The sequence below is a fragment of the Loxodonta africana genome, chromosome 12, assembly GCF_030014295.1.
Source record: "Loxodonta africana isolate mLoxAfr1 chromosome 12, mLoxAfr1.hap2, whole genome shotgun sequence".
In the NCBI taxonomy this organism is placed as follows: domain Eukaryota; kingdom Metazoa; phylum Chordata; class Mammalia; order Proboscidea; family Elephantidae; genus Loxodonta; species Loxodonta africana.
The window spans coordinates 92,201,170-92,223,816 of NC_087353.1; the positions used below are offsets into that span (position 1 = coordinate 92,201,170).

At 47.4% G+C, this 22,647-nt stretch overlaps 1 protein-coding gene across 7 annotated transcripts in view; it reads right to left on the reverse strand.

Annotated features, from left to right (window-relative positions):
- The window catches only part of MAD1L1 (mitotic arrest deficient 1 like 1), a 492,384-nt gene that overhangs the window by 32,979 nt on the left and 436,758 nt on the right, over nucleotides 1-22,647 (reverse strand). The window contains exon 18 of one of the 7 annotated variants that reach the window (XM_023555911.2): nucleotides 11,522-11,794. The exons of the other annotated variants lie outside the window; for them this stretch is intronic. Within the exon in view, the coding sequence (XP_023411679.2) occupies nucleotides 11,636-11,794 (159 nt within the window). The 3' untranslated portion in view covers nucleotides 11,522-11,635. Of the gene's footprint in view, nucleotides 1-11,521; nucleotides 11,795-22,647 lie in introns of those variants that run through there. 7 annotated transcript variants of the gene reach the window in all.

Sequence of the window (22,647 nt, forward strand, 5' to 3'; positions counted from 1 at the left end):
AAGCTAAAAATAGAAATACCATAAGCTCCAGCATTCCTACTCTTAAGAATATATCCTAGAGAAATAAGAGCTGCCACGTGAATAGACATATGCGCGCCCATGTTCATTGCAACAGTGTTATTCACAATAGCAAAAGATGGAAACAACCTAGGTGCCCATCAACAGATGAATGGATAAACAAATTATGGCACATACACACAATGGAATACTATGCAACGATAAAGATTAATGATGAATCCTCGAGATATCTCACAGCATAGATGAATTGGAGGGCATTATGCTGAGTGAAATAAGTCAATCACAAAAGGACAAATACTGTATGAGACCACTGTTATAAAAAGTCAAGAAAAGATTTATACACTGAAATAAACATTCTTTGATGGTTATGAGCGGGGGGAGGAACGGGCAGGGGAAATTACTTAACAAGATAGTTGGCAAGTGTTAACTTTGATGAAGGGAAAGAAAACACGTGATATAGGGGAAGTGAGCACAACTTACCTGGGCAAAGTCATGGAAGTTCTCTAGACACGTCCAAATACCTTGAGGGACTGAGTTGCCGGGGCTGAGGGCTGGAGACCATGGTCTCAGGGACATCTAGATCAATTGTCATGACATAGCTCATAAAGAAAATGTTCTACATCGTACTTTGGGGAGTGTCTGGGGTCTTAAACGCTTGTGAGCAGCCATCTAAGATACATCCTTGGGTTCCAGCACATTCTGAGCAAAGTAGAATGGAGAAAACCAAAGACACAAGGAAAATATTAGTCCAAAGGACGAATGGACCACGTGAACCACAGCCTCCACCAGTCTGAGCCCAGAAGAACTAGATGGTATCTGGCTACCACACAGACTGCTCTGACAGGGATCACAACAGAAAGTCCCCCGGCAGAGCAGGAGGAAAATGTAGAACAAAATTCAAATTCACAAAAAAGACCATGGTCTGACAGTGACTGGAGGAACCACCCCTGAGGTTATGGCCCCCAATCACCCTGCTAACTCAGAGAACTCAGAACTTAAGCTGCTCCCGAAGTCTACCTTTCAGCCAAAGATCAGAAAAGGTTACAAAACAAATAACAACACACATGAGGGATATCATTCTTAGTTCAATCAAGTATACAAGACCAAAAGGGCAATACTTGCCCAAAAGCAAAGATGAGAAGGCAGGAAGGGACAGGAAAACTGGATGAATGGACATTGAGAACCCAGGGTGGAAACGGAAAGGGGGAGGGTGCCGACAAGTTGTGGGGATTACAACTAATGTCACAAAACAATTCGCGTATAAATTTTTTGAATGAAAAACTAATTTGTGCTGTAAACTTTCACCTAAAACACAATAAAAAAAATTACAAAAATAAATAAATAACAAACTCGTTGCCATCGAGTTGATTCTGACTCCTGTCGACCCTATAGGACAGAGTAGAACTGCCCCATAGGGTTTCCTAGGCTGTAGTCTTTACAGGAGCAGATCACCAGGTCTTTCTCCCACAGAGTGGCTGGCTGGTGGGTTTGAACTGTTGACCTTTTGGTTAGCAGTTGAGTGTTGTGACTGCAAAAAAGAGTAAAAAAAAAGGGGGGGGGGGACAACACAAGAGGGTCGATAAATGCAGCAGACACTGGGACCTCTGCCCTGGCTAATACCACACTTCTGAAGAGATGTGACCACACGGAAGGACACTTGCCTTGTAATGTTTAGGGACAGCAGAAATGACAAGAAATAGTATGCAGTGTTATCCCGACTTGAAATTTATGTTCTCATAAATAGTATATATTTATTTATGTATATATAAACATATGTATACATAGTATAAGGAGTCCTGGTGGTACAATGGGTAAGTGCTTGGCTGCTCACTAAAAGGTTAGTTGTTCGAACCCACCAGCTACTCCATAGGACAAAAGACCCAGTAATCTGCTTCTGTACAGATTACAGCCTAGGAAACCCTATGGGGTAGTTCTACTCATTGAGCCAGAATTGACTTAACAGTACCCAACAACAACAATATAGTATATATTTGTGTATATTTACAAATATATATATCACATATATTTATCTATGTGTATATAAATATATGTATATGTAATAGATATAAATGTATATATACATAGATTATATGTATTTCTATATGTGTATATATACACATTGCCGTTGAATAGATTCTGACTCATAGCGACCATACAGGACAGAGTAGAACTGCCCCATAAGGTTTCCAAGGAGCAGCTGGTGGATTTGAACTGCTAAACTTTTGGTTAGCAACCTAGCTCTTAACCACTACGCCACCCAGGGCTCCATATATGTATATACAGTCCTGGTGGTGCAGGGGTTAAAGCACTTGGCTGCTAACTGAAAGGTCAGCGGTTCGAGCCCAGCAGCTGTTCCACGTGAGAAATAAGTGGCAGCCTGCTTCGGTAAAAGATTTACAGCCTTGGAAACCGTGAGGCAGTTCTATTCCAACCTATAGGGTGCTATGAGTCAGAATCGAGTCCACGGCAGTGGTTCATATATATATATGTGTATATGTTAGGGAGCCCTGGTGCGTACACACATACATACACACACGTGCACATGCACTCGTGCACACCCACGCAAACACACATGCACGTAGATGCATATGTATACAAGTGCACACACATACAAGCGCACATATGGAAAAGGCCTGGAAGAAAAGGCATGCAAAGACTAACAGTGACCACTTCTGGGTGGTGGGATAAGAGGTGACTTCCATTTTCTTCTTGATACTTTTCTACATTTTCCAATGACTGAGTATGAATGTTATAAGGAAACCTCTTATAACCCCTTATAAGTGTTTAAGTAAAAAACCCCAAAGACTACCCTCCTGTCACAGGGTGGCTGTGAGCGTGAACCCAGCAAGGGGCTGAAGGAGAAGGTTGTGGGCGGAGGCGCTGGCTCAGGATGCAGCCCTGTCACCGAGATTAGACGCGGAGATCAGGCGGAGCGTCCCGGGCGTAGGAGGATTGTTCCTTAAGGATGTGGCTTCCCACTACCTGCCCTGGACTGTATTTAGCCACCCTGGGCCTCAGGGCCCATCTCACTTTCTGGCCAGCTCCGAAGGGGTTAAGATGCTCTACCAGTGCAAATTGGATTTAATTAATCCTTTTCATCAGTTGCAAATATACCTTCTGAACCCTATTAAAAACATGAATATGCAAATGCAGACCTTTTTTAATTCTCATTTTCAAGGACTTGGTGTTGGGGTTTGATTAGTGAATTCCGTTAACAGCCTGTAAACCTGGTGCAAAATTTAATTTCCATTTTAAGTTTTAAAAAAAAAAGGCATGAAGGCTGTTGGTAATTAAGCTAATTATAGTGTCACATTAAAGAGGCCACAAACTGAGTCCCCGAGTGTTTGTGTTCGCTGCTAGGCCCTGAGCCAGGGGGAAGGTGGCAGCGACCTGCGCCGGGAGGGGTGGGGGGCTGGAAGTGCCCTGGGTGAGGGCGCCCCAAACCATTTCAGGCTGCAAGCAGCTCTTTTCAACTGTTTTGGCAGGTCCTGTTGTCAACCCATTTTCTGGCTGTCGAGACTGAAGCTGTCTGGGCAGGTGAGCCGGCCTCTGTCCAAGAGAAGACGAACTCCCTGGAGACCAGCAGGACAGTCGCTTCTCCCCACTGTTTGTCTTGTTATTAGTAAGATCAGGAGACAACCTGGTACCCATTAAAACGCAGAATATATTCACCTGGTGACTCTCAGGGCACCATTACGAGGCAGGCACTGTGTGGGTGCCGGGTACAGCTCTAAGCAGGATGTCCCTCCCCTTGTAGGGCTAACCTTCTGGAGCTGCTGCCAAGTATGTGGCCCCAGCCACGTGGGAGCCCTTGACATGGGGATCCTCTGTGACTCTGATTTCAAAGACTCAGAACCCAAACAAGATAGTAAATATCTCATTAATTTCTTATATTGCTTACACGTGGATGTGATAAGATTTTGGACATACTCACTGAAATGACAGATATTTATTAAAATTAATCTCACCTGTTTCTTCTTTCTTTTTTGTCATGTTCTACTAGAAAATTTCCAGTTTTCATCTAAAATGCAGACTTCTGTTAGACAGTTCTGCCCCATGGGAGAGAAGACACTAGACTGATGCAAAAATACATATCTAGTGTGCATCTTATAAATAATATATAGATTATAATATATGTACCTTGTAAAAACATGTGCATAAATAAAATGTCAGGTGGGGACAAGGGCCATAAGGAAGAATGAAGCAGGCGCAGGAATGAGAGGGGATGGGTGGTGTGTGCGGTGAAGGCAGAGCCCCCTGTGTCTTAGTTACCTAGTGCTGCTATAATAGAAATACCACAAGTGGATGGCTTTAGCAAACAAATTTATTCTCTCAGTTTAGGAGGCTAGAAGTCCGAATTCAGAGTGCTAGCTCTAGCGGAAGGCTTCCTTTCTCTGTCGGCTCTGGAGGAAAGTCCGTGTTGATCAGGACAGCCTCTTCTCAGTGGTGTCTGCAGGTAGGCTACTCTCTGGCCCTCGGCCCCTCAGCCTCTTGGCCTAGCCTCTGCCCTGCTTGCACAAGTGTTACAAAGCTCTTTAGCTCTGCCAATAAGTGCCCAGAGGCACCCCACTCTGCCAGGAAGCCTCCTGCCCGAAGTCATTCAGGTCTGTATCGCTTTGTGGGTGGACTTCTGTGCCATCTCACACCAGTCTCTGGGTTCTGCTGCCACTATTTCTCTGCTGCTGCTTCTAGCCATCTTATCCTGTGTCTGTCATTACAGCGCTCTCTCTGTGTCTCCTGGTTTTAGGAGGTTCTCAGCGCAAGGACACCGGGTCTAAGGGATGAGCTCTGCTCTTGTCTCTTCTCTCTCCTTTTATCTCTTGTAGATAAAAGATGTGACTCAAGTAAGGGCGTGGCTTGAATAAAGGTGATAAGGGTGGTGACTGGGGTAAAGGTGGTAACTGGGGTAAGGGTGATGACTTGAGTCACACCCTCCAGTAAGGCAGTGACTCAAGATACATCCCACCCTAATCCTGCCTTGTTAACACAATGGACAACTCATTCCCAAATGGGACCATAACCACAGGCATAGAGGCTAGGATTTATAAGACATCACAAAATGGAGGATCATTTCGTCAGATCACAAAATGGAGGACAACCACACAATACTCGGAATCATGGCCTAGCCAAGTAGACACATATTTTTGGATGACATAATTCAATCCGCAACACCCTGAGACCCCCATCCTGTGCGGACAAGCCCGGCAGGTACCTGAAAAAGTTGACAAAGAGCATTCCAACTTGTGGAGCAGCAAAGGCCCGAGGTGGGAGTGGGGTTGGTGTGTGCACAGAACACCAAGGAGTCCAAACCTTAGAAATCATGACCAACCAAAAAGATGCCGGCTGCTGGTTCTTGAAAAGGTGTTACCAGTTTGCCGTCAAGTTGATCCCGACTCATGGTGACTCCCTGTGTGTAAGCTGTGCTTCATAGGGTTTTCGATGGCTGATTTTTCAGAAGTAGATCACCAGGCTTTTCTTCCGAGGCACCTCTGGGTAAACTCGAACCTCCAACCTTTCAGTTAGCAGCCAAACGCATGAACTGTTTGCACCCCCGGGGGATCTTGAAAGGTACAGTGGAAAAACTTAAAACAAAAACAAGGGTGGAAGCCAGAGCCACAAGAAACAAGTCTATAAGTGAGGATTTGAATCTAGAAGTTAGTTTTTTATTTGTTGTTGTTGTTTTAAACAGTGACAAGAATGGTTCGAGGTACCAGGGACGCTCTGAAAGATGCCGTCCATTTTACTTTAAAATGAGAGTCTGATGTTTCTGTATGTTATCATTTTCAATAAAATGTCTCAAGTGTTTTAGAAATAACAACAGCGACAACAAAACGCTTGATGAAATTGAGCAGTGTCTGCTCTCATGGAAGATTTCCAAGACATATTGTTAAGTGAGAAAAACTGAGCTACAGAACAAAACAGTTATTTTAAAACACACACGCACACAAATGAAACAAAACAACGCATTTTCGTATGTCTGTATGTGAGGTGTGCAAAGCCATCCAGGAGATCTGAAGAGGCCGGGATGCAGCCAAGTGGAGCTTCGGCCCTTGACTCTATATTTCTCCCGTAGTGTTAGATTTTTGTTTACCTTGAAAATACGTTGAAATGGTGCAGTTAAAAGATAAAGAAAAGTTAAAAAACAATGAGACATTACCATATGACCCAGCAATTCCACTCCTGGGTGTACACGCGAAAAGCTTGAGAGACTTAATCAGATACGTGTACACCAGCGTTCACTGTAGCACTATTCACGATAGGCAGAAGGTGGACACAACCCAGTTGTTCATGGGCAGATGAGTGGATAAACAACACGTGGTCTATCCATACAATGGAATATTCCTCGGCCATAAAGGGAGATGAAGTTGTGATACATGCTACAACACAGATGAACCTTGAAAACAAACAAAACAAAAAAACCAGACCTGTTGCTGTTGAGTCGATTCTCATAGCGACCCTAGAGGACAGAGTAGAACTGCCCCATTCCCAATTCATGGATTGAATTGTGTCCCCCCAAAACATCTGTCAACTTAGCTGGACCCTGAGTCCCAGCATTGTGTGATTGTCCACCATTTTATGTGATTTCCCTATGTGTTGTAAATCCTATCACTACGATGTAACAAGATGGATTAGCGGCAGTTATACTGATGAGATCTACAAGATTAGGTAGTGTCTTAAGCCAATCTCTTTTGAGGTATGAAAGAGAGAAGTGAGCAGAGAGACACGGGGACCTCATACCATCAAGAAAGCAGCGCCCGGAGCAGAGGCGCCCTTCGGACCTGAGGTCCCTGCGCTGAGATGCTCCCAGGCCAAGAGAAGACCGATGACAAGGGCCTTCCTCCAGAGCTGCCAGAGAGAGAAAGCCTTCCCCTGGAGCTGACACCCTGAATTCGGACTTGTAGTTTACTGGACTATGAGAGAATAAAATTCTCTTTGTTAAAGCCATCCACTTGTGGTACTTCTGTTATAGCAGCACTAGATGACCAAGACAGTTTCCAAGGCTGTAAATCTTTATGGAGGCAGACTGCCACATCTTTCTCCCTTGGAGCAGCTGTTGGGTTTGAACCACCAACCTTTCAGAGTTAACAGCTGAGCGCTTAACCGCTATACCACCAAGGCTCCTTATGCTGAAAGAAGCCACAAAAGGACAAATATTGCATGATCCCACTTCTATGAAATATCCAGAATTAGCAAATGCATAGAGACAGAAGTAGGGAGAGGAAGGAATGGGGAGCTGTATCTTAAGAGGTACACTAGTCCCTCTTATCTGTGGTTTTGCTTTCCGTGGTTTCAGTTACCTGAGGTCAAAAATGTTAAATGAGTACTGTGATAAAATCTCTCACCATCCAGCTCCATGCCGCCCGGGGAACAAATTCACATAACTTTTATTACAGTGTATTGTTATAATTGGTCTATTTTATTATTAGTTATTATTGTTAATCTCTTACTGTGCCTAAGTGATAAATTATACTTTATCATAGATATGTACATATAGTGTTTGGTACTATCTGTGGTTTCAGGTATCCGCGGGGGTCTTGGGGAACGTATCTCCCGTGGATAAGAGGGGACTACTGGGGGGGACTGCTAGTATTGAGGAAACCCTGGTGGCATAGTGGTTAAGAGCTAAGGCTACTAACCAAAAGGTTGGCAATTCAAATGCACCAGGACTAGTACTGAGTTTCTGATGGGGGTGATCAAAAAGTGTTGGAAATGGATAGTGGTGATGGTTGTAAACACCATGAATGTAATTGTTGTTATTGTGTGCTGTGGGGTCAGTTATGACCCACAGCAACCCCATGAGCCAGAGCAAAATGCCCGATGGGGTTTCCCAGACTTGTAATTTTTATAGAAGCAGATCACCAGGTCTTTGTCCAGTGGAGCCACTGGGTAGGTTCGAACCACCAGCCTTTTGGTTAGCAGCTGAGCGCTTAACTGTTATGCCACCAGCACGCCTTATGAATGTAATTAATGCCACTGAATTGTGCACTTAATATGGCAAATTTTGTGTTATATATATTTTACCATTAAAAAAAAACAAAAAAACCAGTGAGACAGGCAGGCTGGGCCACATGGTGAGGAAGCCCTGGACGTCGGTCTGGCTCTGGCTGCTCTAGCTGTGTGTCCCTTGATAAGGCCCTCCCCCTCATTGCATATGCGTGCATGCACACATGTGCACACACGGTCTTACGTGCATGGCCCTGGATTCAGGCCCCTGGACCTGAGCCATCTGGGCCAAGGCTGCCCCATGATAGAGTCCAGGCCTGCACTGGGCCCAGCAACCTGGCCACATTTACCCAGGAGGGAAATAGACCATGTTTGACTCAGAATCAGGATTTGTGAAGGGCCATCGGATCTGCAGACAGGACACCTGATGTCTTAGTCTCCTGGGACAGCCATAACAAAAAACACCACAGAAATTCATCGGCTCACAGTTCCGGAGGCTGGGAGTCCGAATCAGGGTCTCTCAGTCAAGTGGATTCCTTTTGTGGCCTCTGTCCCGATTTCTGGTGTCTGCCAGTGATCCCTGATTTGTAGGTGGGTCCTCACGTGGCGTCTGTCTCCCCCATGTGTGCCTGTCTGTTCTGCTCTTTTCCTAAGACCCCACTAGGAACAGATTAGGTTTAGGACCCAGTCTGGTGTGACCTCATTAACATAACAAAAAAGATCCTATTTCCAAACAGGGTCATCCACAGGTATGGGGTTAGGGCATCTGCATTTTGCGGGAGACGCAGTTCACTCTATAACACCACGGTGTACCCCAGCCCTGACACAGACTCACAGCTGAATGGGGGTTCCTCCTCTGAAAAGGGCACAGGTCAGACCAACTCTCGGGGTCACGATAGGGTAGGGGAGGCTCCTAGATGGGGAAGAGCTATGTAAATTGGAGAGTTTCAATCAGACTTCCTGAGGCCTGAGGAGCCTCTTAAAATGCAGATTCTGGTCCAGCAGGTCTGGGGAGGGCCTGGGAATCTGCATTTCTGTCTGCCTAGAACATTGACCATGCTGTTTAAGAATCCATTCAGAGAACTGAGGAGCTAGAGAAAACCCCAGCGATTTACCCATTTATCCAGTGGATATTTCTAGAACACAAACTGAACCTACAAAGTAAATAATTGCTCATTTTAGGGGCTTGCAGCTCCGATGCCAGGCCAGTGGGGGATGGGGTTGGCCCTGGGTGGCAGGGAGTCGGGGCAGGAGTGGGGGCAGCCCCGAGGTGGCTGAGGAAGTCGTCTAACACCAAATCCAGTCACAACCCGGCAATTACAGCTCATAAAAAAAAAAAAAAAACAGCTCATAACTGCGGCACTAATCCCTAAATTTAGTCATTAGTGGCTGAAGGACCATTTAGCATTTGATAGCCAAGGAGCTGGTGTAAGTGGGGTCCCCTGGCCTACCAGGACCGGAACCTTCTGTGGCCTGGCTGATGGGGAGGGGAGAGCCCCTCCACGCTGCATGTGGCCCCCACGCGATTCTATTCCAATTCCCCCTGGCAGTCGGCGTGCAGAGGACGGCAAACCTAATGGAGGTTAATCAAATCGCGGGAGTGGGGTGATGCTCTCTGGGGACCTTTGCTCCCCATCCGGCCCAGAGGTGTCAGGGTGGGACAGCACTTTCTGCTCTTCCCTCCCACCTCTCAGGGAAGGAAAGTCTTGGACCCCCATGGAGCCTCCTGTGCCCTCTGCCACCACCCAGCCACTCACCACCTCACTGCTCAGTTTCCCAGATGGCTCAAAGGCCAGGAGTCAGGGCCTGGGGGCCTGCTGACCCTCCCCTTCCTTGCCCTGGCAGGTCTTCAAGGCTGAATCCACCTCCCTTCTGTGGGCGTTAATCACGTGCTCTGGGAGGGGAGCGCGTGCCTGGCGCAGGGGTGCTGACTCCTGGACTCTTTCCCCACGACTGGGCAGGCGGCTGTATGCTGGGCTGTGCATAAGAATGAGGTGACGCTTCCGTTTCCACAACGGGCGACCTGTCCCCTCGCCGCTGCCCTGAGGGCCTGGAGCGCCACTCCCGACAGCCGTGGGTCCCTCAGGACCCCAAGGCCTGGTCCATCTCCCTCGGCCCTGCCACAGTGCCCCGGGCTTCCCTGCTGCACCTCTCAGCATGGGCCACCTGCCCAAGAAGGCAGCCCATTCCTGTCCCCCTGATGCTGGCCCTGCAAGGACCTCCACCCAGGCCTCACCCTCGCTCTCAGGTGGCATGCAGAAGGCAGACCCCCAGAGCCCCACTGAGGGGCCAGCTCTGCTTATAAGGGATGGCAGCCTGGAGGTCACTGTGGTTGTGGTCTTCTGGTGGGATTCTGGGGGCACCCCTATCACTCCTCCCCTCCCACCCCTCTCCATGTAAGGCTCTGCCAGCAGCTCTGACTGCCAGCGTCCCTGGGCAGCAGCAGAAGGACAGGGTAGGAGGCTGAGGGTCAAGGAACTGCCTTCCCATCAGAGGCTGGTGGGGCTGTGAGAGTCCAGGGGCCACCTGGCCACAGGGCAGACCTGGCTCTCAGCCCTGGTGGCAGGTGAGTCTGCTGGTCTTACAGTGAGGGAGTGACTGCCTGAGGCCACACACCAGTGGGGGGCGGAGCTGGGCCAGAGTCACAGCCTCTCGACCACACGCGACCACACCCACTGGCTGGAGACAGGACTTCTGGCAGGAAGGCCATGGTGGCAACAGGTGGCGTGACCATCCCTCCTCATCGAGCTGCCCACTCAGTGGGGGTGGCGTCTGCCCCCGTTCCCCCGAGTGCTGGCCTGTCCCCGGTGGTGTGGGCATGAGCAGTGGGCAACCCGTGCTTGGGTCTCAGATAAACCACGAAGAGCCAGGCTGAGAGCAGGAGAAAATTTTATTTCCTAAGAAGCAAGGTCCCCCCTGGCTTCCTAGACAACTGGCTCTGTGAAGCGTGGGGGTTGGGGCAGGTGGGATGAGGGCACCTGGGGAGAGGACAGGGCAGTGGGCAGTCCCTCAGTCTGCCCAGGGCCTGACCCCCAGAGCAGCCGGGAGCCCCAACCTCCAGGATGTAGGGGGTGGAAGACCTGGGCGCCCAAGTCAGGCAGTGAGGCCTCCCTGGCAGACCAGGGAGCTCGGGAGCTCTGTGATCTGGAAGAGAGGGGTGGGGGCTGGGCCAGGACATTCCTGAGTAGCTCTGCCCCTGCAGGCAGAGGTGCGCCTCTAGGAGCACAGGTGTGTGTGTGCACCTGCGTAGTGTATGCACGAGTGTGATGTGTGCGAATGTGCATGTCCGCGTGAGTGCGAGTGTGCACGTGAGCATGTGCATGTGAGTGTGGGTATGTGAGTGTGTGTGCATTCATGTGCGCATGCGAGCATGGGTGCGTGAGTGTGTATGCCTGTGAGTGTGGCTGTGTGGCTGGCATGCACAAGTGCTGGCCTCCTGGACAGTGACAAAGTTCTGACCATCAGTCAGGTTACTGCCATCCACCTACGCAGAGGGAGAAGACCTGGGGCTGAGGGGCCAGGGGCCTGGGTCCCAGGAGCTAGTGGGCGGGGTGGGAGGTGGGCTGGCTGAGTGGGGCTGGAGCGCAGGGACAGGCCAGACAGGCACCTCTGGCTGCCAAGCCCCCTCGCAAAGCTGGGGGCTGAGCAGTCCTGTGGGAGCCCATGGCTGCTGCTAGGCCACGGTCTGGCGGCTGAAGAGGTCGAGGGTGAGGGAGCTGAGGAAGGCTGGGATGCTGTCCTGGCGCAGCAGGTGCAGCTCGATGAGCTCGCCGACTGTGCGGGAGAACTCTGTCTCCAGCAGCTGCATCTTGGCCCCCGAGGGTCCTGTGGCCTGCAGGTGAGGTGGGAGACACAGAAGGAAGGGGGTGAGCACGGCAGTGGCCTGGGCGGGTCTCTCTGCCCCTGCCTACACCAGCCCGTGAGCAACGGGGAGCCAGAGGCGCAGGACCACGAGGGCTGGCCTACAGGAGGGGCTTGGGCAGTACAGAGCCAGGAGCCTCTGGAGCCCCAGTCAGCCAGGGTGGGGTACCCTCATGCAGCCCCACCTAGCCCTGTCTGACCACATCTAGATATTTCCCACCAGGCAGTGCTGTTTCTTGACGGCAATAACTTCACCTGCTTGTCTGGAATTCTAGAGCATGGGACTTGGAGTCTGAAGCCTGGGGTCCAAACTCCAGCTCCTTGCCTCCTCCAGGCTGACCTCAACCCCCTCCCACCCTCACACTTCCACAGTGGCAATGGTGGTGGTGGTGGCAATGGTGGTGAACGTAGTGATGATGGTGGCAATGGTGGTGATGGTGATGATGGTGGCGGTGATGGTATCAGTGATGCTAATGATGGTAGTGATGATGGTGGTGACGGCGGTGATGGTAATGGTGGTAACAGTGATGGTATTGGTGATGCTAATGATGGTGATGATGGTAGTGGTGGTGGTGATGGTAGCGATGACGGTGGTGACGGCGGTGGTGGTGATGATGGTGATGGTGGTATTGGTGGCTTAGGGCACTGACTGCTGGCACTGCTCTAAGCGCTTTATAGGAATTACCTCATTTGATCTTCCTAACAACACCATGAGGTAGGTTCCATCATTGCCCCATTTTACAGATGGGAGGACTGAGGCACAGAGTGATGAGTTGTCTCTCTTATGTCATACAGTGAAGGGCAATGAGTCAGGACCAGCTGTGTGGTCCTAGAGCTGACCTCGCCCTGACCCTTGTTGGCCTCAATGTCAGAGCCTCTCAGATAAGCCTTGCTCAGCGAGGCAGCTGAAGGGGGAGGGACTGGATAGGGAGGCAGCCATGGAGAGCCAGCCCATGCCAGCAGAAGGTAACAATTCCACTCAATGCATATCCAATCCAGTGTAGCCCCGTCAGCACAGGGGGCAGGGCAGGCCATCCCCTCTCTGGGCCACAGCTGCTGGGCCACTGTATTTGTAGAGCCACAAGGCTGGAAGGGGATGTGCCCCAGGAGACACGCCCAGTGACCCTTGACAGTCCTAAGGACTGGGGGTGGGGTTCCTGTTTCCCAAGGCAGACACCCCATATCCAGACAGCTCTTACCAGCACACAGCCTCAAATCTGTCCTCTGGTCAGAGGACCAACCACCTGGGGTCTGGGAGGGGCAGAACTAGCTGACGGCCATCCAGGTGCTGGGAGGAGGTGGACACACTTGCCCCCGCCCCTGAATCTTCCTTCCCAACAAGCTCCCTTCCCAAACATGTGTCTGGTGAGGGACTGGTATCCAGAATACATGAAGAACTCTGACAACTCAACAATAAAAAGACAAACAACCCAATTAAAAATGGGCAAGGATCTGAACAGACAGTTCTCGTAGGAAGCTGTACAAATATAAGCACACAAGAAGATGCTCAACATCATTAGACATCAGGGAAATGCAGATGAAAACCTCAATGGGAAACCACTGTACTCACACAGGGATGGCTAGGATCAAAAGACAGAAAACAGCAAGTATTGGCAACGATACGGGGAAACTGGAACCCTCATGCACTGCTGAGGGAATACAAAATGACACTATGGAAAACAGGGTGGCCCTTCCTCAAAAAGCTAAACAGAGTCACCACATGAATGACCCAGCAATTCCACTTCTGGGTATGTGCCCAGAAGAAATGAGAGCAGGAATACAGGCCGACACTTGTACACCAATATTCATCGCAACACTATTCACAATAGCCAAAAAGTGAACGGAGCCCAAGTGTCCATCAACAGATGATGGATCGACACAACGTGGTCCATCCATACACTGGAATGTTATTCAGCCATGAAGAGAAATGAAGTTCTGATACAAGCTATGGCATGGATAAACCTTGACAACACCATGTTGAGTGCAAGAAGCTGGACACAAACGGACAAATATTGTATGATCCCAAATGCACAGAGACAGAGTAGGCCAGTGGTTACCGGGGCTTGGGGATAGGGGGTTCAGGGAAGTGACAGCTAAAGGGCACAGGGTTTCCTTTTTGGGGGTGATGAAAATGTTCTAAAATTGACTGTGGTGATGCTGCACAACTCTATACACTGAAAACCACCGACCTGTACACTTTAAAGGGTGACTTGTGTGGTATGTGGACTATACCTCCATAATGCGGTTTGTTTCTCTGGAAGCTCCCTATTCCCAGTGGCCCCCAGGGTGCCCCTAAGAGCCTCTGCGCCTGTGCACGGCTGACCTGTCCTCTCAACCACACCTCATACCTGGAGCCCCCGTTTCTGCAGCCTGACTTCACAGGCTGATAACCTGGGGGACCCTGGGCAGCTGAGCATGCTCCCTCCCTATGGAGCCGGACATGCCTGTACGGGGTGTGCTCTCTTTGAGACTCCCAGGAAAGGGCAGGCTGATCTCAGCAGGACCCAGCTCAGCATGGGGCCGCAATCCCTCCCTCCCTGAGACCCAGACCCGCAGGTGCTGCCTCAGTGGCCCCTTGATGACCTTTAAGCACTGTCCCCTGTGCCCAACCTGTCCTGTGTCTGTCCCTGCCTCGTTTGTTCTGTGTATTCCCCACCCCCGTCCCCCCTCACTCTGCTCCCCGCCCTCTCCTGGGCGGCCCTCCCTGGCCTGCTGCCCGATAATACACTTAGCCTTGTCATAGTTCAACACAAACCATTTTTAAACAAAAATAAGAGAAACCACTCTGACCTTTTACCAAGAAAATCCTTTCATTTCTGCCTCCTGCTCTTGATTCTGAATGTTTTTTCCCCCCTAAATGTCAGAAGGGGCTGATTCTCCGGCAGCTGTCAGGGGAAGAAACGGGAACTTCGGGGGTAGGCACTGGTGGCGGGGGCATAGGGGGAGGGCGGCAGAAACGGAATGACAAGCCCCATGGGCCCCACCTTGTTTGAGTCTGGCCAGGCTGTCAGTGGCATCCTCGGGTGCTGGCTCTGTCCAGGGTGGCTGGGGGCCCCCGAGCTGGCCTCTGTAGATCAGGGTCGAAAAGCCCGCAGGCCTTGTCTTCTGCCCTCCTAACCTGGGGGTGCCTCTTCAACAACATCACGCTCTACCAGTCTCCCCTGCCCACCCATGTGGGTAGTCCTTGGCCCCACCTCTCTCTGACAGAAAAACAGCCATTCTCTGAGCCCTGCCCCAAGACCCTGCAGGCTGCGGGGTCTTGACCATTCTTTATTTGGAACAGACCTGGTAGCTGTCACTGCACACTAGGGTCACAGGCAAACCTTAGTGAAGACCAACATCAAGGCCACCTCTAGGCCCATCATCCACCCTCCCAACATCATTCAGGACCTTCTCTGGGCCAATCTTGCATAGTTCTCGGACAACGGGTGAGATAAAGGTCAGCTCTGCCAGCCAAGGTTGAAGTGGACACGCTGCTCCACAAGTGGGCCACGGTGGTGACCAGAGTGCTTACAGGGAGCAGGATGTAGGGGGCAGGAAGCAAGAGTGATCGGGATTCTTTCTGATCTCAAACACCCAAAACAAAGCAAATCCAAGTGTTTGCAAAATGCCAGCATCAGATTATGAGCCGAACCTGCCCTGCAGGCAGTCCTAGGTGGGCAGGGGGCAGGACCCCAACAGCCGTCCCGAGGCTCCCAGCTTCCCTCAGCCTAGGCCCTGGCCCTGCTTGACTCCACCTCCCTGGTGTCCAGGCTCCTTGGCCCGGAGCTCCTGCTTGGACATGGTTCCCGCTGATTAGAAGGGGTCCATTTCCCTCTCAGAGCCCGCTGCAGCCCAGTGTTATCAGAACGTGTCGAGTGAATTACGCTGAGCGATCAATCTTGTCGCCGTACTCCGCCATGCTCAAATATCACCCGGTCCCCAGGTACCTTGTAAATCACTATAATTAGGGGCTGTTCACTTAAAATTAGAGCACAATTTTTTAAAAAGCAAATTGCCCAGGAAGATGTGTTGGTTGGTTGGGAGTATTTATGGGCTGATGCAGTCTGTATCCCTGGTTGAAGTTCCCCTCTGTGTGTGGAGGTGACGGGTGCCCTCATGAAGACACTGTGCTGCCCATCTGCGGGCAGATACCAGGCTCTGCGCCTCCGACCTGGCTGGGCCTCCTTCTACTTGGGATGGAGAGTGCCGGCCTGGCTCCAAGGCCTTTAGCCCAGGCCTGGAAGCCGGTGGTCCAGGTGGCAGCAGAGGAGACTAGCTGAGTCAAGGGGAGGTGCGGGGGCGGGGAGGGGGGGTGGGCATCACCGGCAGCGGAACCTCCGACGTCAGGGTCCCAGCACTGCTGCTGTGGTCACTCTAACATGAGGTTTACGTGCATCCTGTAACATGCTCATGCATGTGGGGTACCAATGGGATTTTGTGAATGTTGGCCTCATCCCTGCCCAGCCTTGCGGGGCCCTAGCCCGAGGACAGCACCCAGGACAGGTACTCCTGCTGCTTCCTGACAGGGGAGCAACCTGGGCTTAAGAAGGCACCCAGTCACTCCCTCCTGGGTAACTCCTATTTCCAGGTGGGGTGTGGCTCACGGGCAGGTGCAAGGTGTGCAGGGCTCCCGTGAGAGCAGGACCCTTCCTGCTGAGGGCACTGAAGAAAACACCAGGAAGCCACGTGACGGAGGAGGGGTCAAGATTAAAGCTGCCACAAAGTGAGGGACCTCAAGTCCTGATTCCAATGAGCAGAATTTAAATAATACAATCAAATCGTAAGGCATCCAGGAAATGTGAACACTATTTTAAGATAAACCAAAAACCCACCACCTGAGTTGATTCCAACTCATAGCAACCCTATAGGACAGAGTAGAACTGCTCCATAGGGTTTCCAAGGATGTAATCTTTACAGAAACAGACTGCCACATCTTTCTCCTGCAGAGCAGCTGGTAGGTTCAAATGGCTGACCTTTTGGTTAGCAGCCGAGCACTTAACCACTGCACTACCAGGATAGTGGGGAGTTATTTTAATATTGTTTATATGTAATGGTGGCACTGTGGTTGTTATGGATTGAACTGTGTCCTCAAAATATGTGTTGTTGGTCCAAGGGACTAACGGACCACAACTACCACAGCCTCCACCAGACTGGGTCCAGTACAACTAGATCATGCCCAACTACCACCACTGACTGCTCTGATAGGGATCACAACAGATGGTCCCAGGCAGAACTGGAGAAAAAAATGTAGAACAAATTTCTAACTCAAAAAGAAAGACCAGGCTTGCTGGCCTGACAGAGACTGGAGAAATCCTGAGAGTATGGCCCCTGGATACCCTTTCAGCTCAGTAACAGGGTTACTCCTGAGGTCTACCCTTCAGCCAGAGATTGAACAGGCCCATGGAACAAGGCAAGACTAAAGGGGCACACCAGGGAGGGAACAGGAAAGCTGGTAATGGAAATCCTAGTGTTGAGAAGGGAGAGTGTTGACATGTCATAGGGTTGTCAACCAATGTCATACAACAATGTGCGTACTGTTCGATGAGAAACTGGTTTGTTCTGTAAACCTTCATCTAAAGTTCAATTAAAAAAAAAAGTGTTGTAAATCCTAACCTCATGCCTGTGGATGTGACCCCAATTGGGAACAGTTCTGTTATGTTAATGAGGCCATATGAGCATGGGGTGTGTCTTAAGCCAATCACTTTCGAGATACAAAAGGGGCAGATTAGGTACAGAAGAAAGCAGACATGGGGGATGATCAACACTATCTGAAGATAATGAAGGTAGACAAGGACCTACAAAGATGGCCTGCTAGAAAAGCTGAGGCAAGGACTTCCTCCAAAGCTGACAGACAGACAGCCTTCCCCTAGAGCTGGCACCCTGAATTTGGACTTCTAGCCTCCTCAACTGTGAGAAAATAAATTTATTTCTTGTGTTATTTCTACCATAGCAGCATTAAGACAGTGTTTATGTTTTTTTAAAAAGTCACTCGTGGCGCAACAGTTAAGTGTGCACCTGCTAACCAAAAGGTCTGTATTTCAACCCACCAGCGCTCCACAGGAGAAAGATGTAGCAGTCTGCTCTCATAAAGATTACAGCCTAGAAAACCCTATGGGACAGTTCTACTCTGTCACATGGGGTCACTGTGAGCTGGAATTGACTCAACAGCACTCAATAACAACATCACATCTTGAAGAAGTGGCTGATTCGAGGGCTGAAGCAGGGACTACAAGATGAGGCTGCAGTATCTTCTGGAGCTATAAAGTGAGGCTGTGCTCCAAAAATGACAAGGTCGTGTCAAAAGGTCACAGAAATCAGAACTCAACAACATACTTCTAAACAAGCCATGGGTTGAAGAGAAGGAATTCTCAAAGGGGGGAAAGATACATAGAAACTGAATGAAAAATCATAATAAAATATATCACAAATTGTGGAAGGCACCCAAAGCATTGCTGAGAGGGAAATTTATAGCACTAAATGCTTACATTAACCCACTGTTGTCGAATCTTTACAGGAGCAGATCACCAGATGTTTTCTCCCATGGAGCATGGCTAGAGGTAACAGGGCTCCTTATGAACTTATCTGCTAACTGAAAGGTTGGCAGTTTGAACTCACCAGCTGCTCTGTGGGAGAAAGATGTGGCAGTCTGCTTCGGTAAAGATTAAAAGATTACAGCCTTCTAAACCCTATGAGGCAGTTCCACTCCATCCTATAGGGTCACTGTGAATTGGGATCGACTCGACAGCAACGGGAAATGTTTACTGAAAAAGAGGAAAGGTCTCAAACCAATCACCTAAGTTCCTACTTCAAGAAGCTAAAAAAAGAACAAGATAAATCCGAAGCAGGCAGAAGGAAGGAAATAATAATAAGAACGAGAGCAAACAAATTGAAAACAGGACAACCATAGATTAGATTATTGAAACAAAAAGCTAGTCCTCTGAAAAATATCAAAATAATCAATAAACCTCTAAAAAAAAACTAACAGATAAAAAGAGAGAAAACAGAAAACACTAATATCAGAAATGAAACTGGGAATATTACAACAGATTCTGCAGCTATTAAAATGATAAAATGATAATAAAAAAATACCACCAAAACCTTTATGCTTGTAAATTTGACAATTTAGAAGAACTAGATCAATTCTTTGAAAATCACAAACTATCAAAACTTAGCCAAGATGAAACAGATAACCTGAATAGTCCTATAACCATTAAAGAGATTGAATTTTTACTTAAAAAGCCCCTCAAAAAGAAATCTCCAGTCCCAGATAGATTCACTGGAGAATTTTATCAAACATTTAGACAAGAATTAACACCAAATTTACACAATCTCTTCCAGAAAATAGAGGGAACACTTCCCCACACAGTATTATCCTGGTACCAAAAGCAGACAAAGATAGCATGAAAAAAATTATGATCAATCTCTCTCATGAACTTAGACTAAAAAAAAAAAAAACCTCAACAAATATCAACTAGTTGAATCCAGAGATACATTAAAAGAATAATACGTTACAAGCAAGTGGAATTTCTTCTGGATATGCAAGGCTGGTTAAATATTAAAAAATCAATCAATGAGTAATCGACCATATCCAGAGCCTAAAGAAGAAAGATCACATGATTCTATCAATAAATACAGAAAAAGTATTGACAAAATTCAACATCTACTCATGATTAAAAACAAAACAAAACAAAAAAAAAAAAACTCAGCAAACTGGGAATACAGGGAAACTCCCTCAACTTGATAAAAAGCATCTATAAATAACTTCAGGTACCATCATTCTTTATGGTAAAAGACTCTCCTTCTGAGATCAGAAATAATTTGAAAATGTTTGCCCTCATAACTCTTATTCAACACAGTGTGGGGAGTCCTAGCCAGGGCATTAAGGCAAGAAAAAGAAATCAAAGGCATACAAATTGAAAAGAAAGAAATAAATTGTTTCTATTTGCAGATGAAGGAGCCCTGGTGGCTCAATGGTTAAGTGCTCAGCTGGCTGTTAACTGAAATTGGCAGTTGGAACCCACCCAATGGCTCCGTGGGAGAAAGACGTGGTGCTCTGCTTCTATATAAAGATTACAGCCTAGGAAACCCTATGGGGCAGTTCTACTCCGTCTGACAGGGTCGCTATGAGTTGTAATTGACTCAATAGCACATCACAACAGTATCTGCAGATGACACAATTGTCTATGTAGAAAACCCCAAGGAATCTACAAAAAACAAAACAAAAACAACAACAAACCTAGAACTAATAAGTGAGTTCAGTAAGGCTGCAGGAAATAAGATAAACATGCAAAAAAACACACAAAAAACCAATCATATTTCTACAAAGTAACAGCAAGCGAAAGCAAAACAAAAGACAATATCATTTACAATTGCTCCAAAAAAAAAATTAAATTATTAAGTACAAACCTAACAAAACTTGTGCAGGATCTGCATGCTGAAAATTACAAAATGTTGGTGAAAGAAATAAAAAGAATATTTTAGATCAGAAGATCCAACAGAGTAATGATGTCAATTTTCCCCAAACTGATCTGTAGGTTTAACACAATTCTTATCAAGATCTCAGCAAGATTTTTTTGTAGACATACCCAACAAACTTATTCTAAAATTTATATGGAAAAGGAATGGTCCTACAATAGCCAAAATCATTTTGAAAAAGAAGAAAGTAGGGGGAGTCACTCTTCCCAACATTAAGGGTTACCATACAGTACAGGAGAGGTACTACGTAGCTACTATGAAGTACACAGTGTGGTACCGGTGGAGTGATGTTACTACATCACTAAGTAGAGTACTACATATAGCTACCATGAAGTATGGATCATGTGGTACTGGCCGAGGGATAAACAATGGAACAGAACAGAGAACCTAGAAAGAGATACACACAAACCAAAAACCAAACCCAGCACCGTCGAGTTGATTCTGACTCATAGCGACCCTATAGGACAGAGTAGAGCTGCCCCACAGAGTTTTCAAGGAGGGCCTGGTGGATTTGAACTGCCAACCCTTTGGTTAGCAGCCGTAGCACTTAACCACTGCCAACCCTTTGGTTAGCAGCCATAGCACTTAACCACTACGCCACCAGGGTTTCCGAGACACACACAGACGCGCCCAATTAGTTTTTGACAAAAGTGCAAAATAATTCAATGGAGGAAGGATAGCCTTTTCCACAAACACACTACAGCAATTGGATAGTCAGCTTAAAAAAATAAATAAGAAAAGGAATTCTGACCCAAACCTCATACATTATACAAAATTTAACTCAAAATGGATCATAGACTTAAATGTAAAACATGAAACTATAAAGCTTGAAATAGAAAAAGACACAGAAGAAAATCTCTGGGGCCTAGAACTAGGCAAAGTGTTCTTAGACTTGACACCAAAAGCATGATCCACAAAGGAAAAAAAGAATTGATAAACTGGACCTCATCAAAACTAAAAACTCTTGCTCTGAAAATGATCCTATTAAGAGTATCAAAAGACAAATTACACACTGGGAGAAAATGTTTGCAAATCACATATTGGACAGAGAACTAGCATCTAGAATACATAAAGAGTCCTCAAAACTCAACACTATAAAAACAAACAATCCGATAAGAAAATAGGCAAAAGACACATATGGTCATTTCAACATAGAGGATAGGCGATAATAAACAAGCCCATAAAAAGATGTTCCCATCATTTGCCATCAGGGAAATGCAAATTGAAATTACAATGAGATATAACTATACATCTACGAGAATGGCTAAAATAAAAAATGGTGACAACATCCAGTGCTGGCGAGGATGCAGAGAAACTGGGTCACTCAGACACTGCTGGTAGAAATGTAAAATGAAGCAGCCATTCTGGAAAATGGTTTGGCGGTTTCTTTTAAAACTGAAAATGAACATACCATATGACCCAGCAATTGCACTCTTGGGCATTTATCCTGGAGAACAATAATTTACTTTTACAAAGAAACTTGTACGAGAATGTTCATTTGAGGCTTCATTCATAACAGTTCCAAACTAGAAACCATGTCAATGGGTGACTGATGAAACAAATTGGTACCGCCATAACATGGAACACTACTCAGCGATAAAAAAGAACACATTATTGACATATGCAACAACTTGGATGAACTTCACTGAAATTATGTTGGGTGAAAAAAGCCAAACTCAAAAGGATACCTACTGTATGGTTCCATTTATAAACGTTCATGAATAACAAAATTATAGAGATGAAGAACAGATTAGTGGTTACCAGGAGTTAGGGATGGGGGGAGGGGAAGACGTGTATGTGGCTATAAAGGAGCACCATGAAGGAGCCTTGTGGTGATGGTGCAGTTTTGTATGTTGACTGTGATGGTGGTTACATAAATCCACACATATAATAAAATCACAGAGCTACACACACACACACACACACACACACACACACAGAGAATACACACACACACACAGAATGCCTATATAATTGGTGAACTCTGGATAATCGCTACAGTCTGTACCACTGTTGATTTCCTGGTTTTGATATTGTTGTAGTATATTTTGCAAGGTATTATCTATGGGGGAAACCGGGTGAAGGGTACACAGGACTTCTCTGTAATTTCTTTGCCACTTCCTGTGAATCTATATTTATTTCAAAATAAAAAATATTAAAGAAGGACATGAGAGTCAACTTGAAGGAACTCCCAATGGCCAAAGTCATTTGGGCAGCAATAGAGTAGTGGATTATAACCCCTAGAATAAAACACACACTCATGAGTTTACACAAATAAAAACCAAAAAACTCAAGCTGGTTGCTGTAGAGGTCATCCTGACTCATGGTGATCCCGTGTGTGCACAGTAGAACTGTGCTTCACTTAAA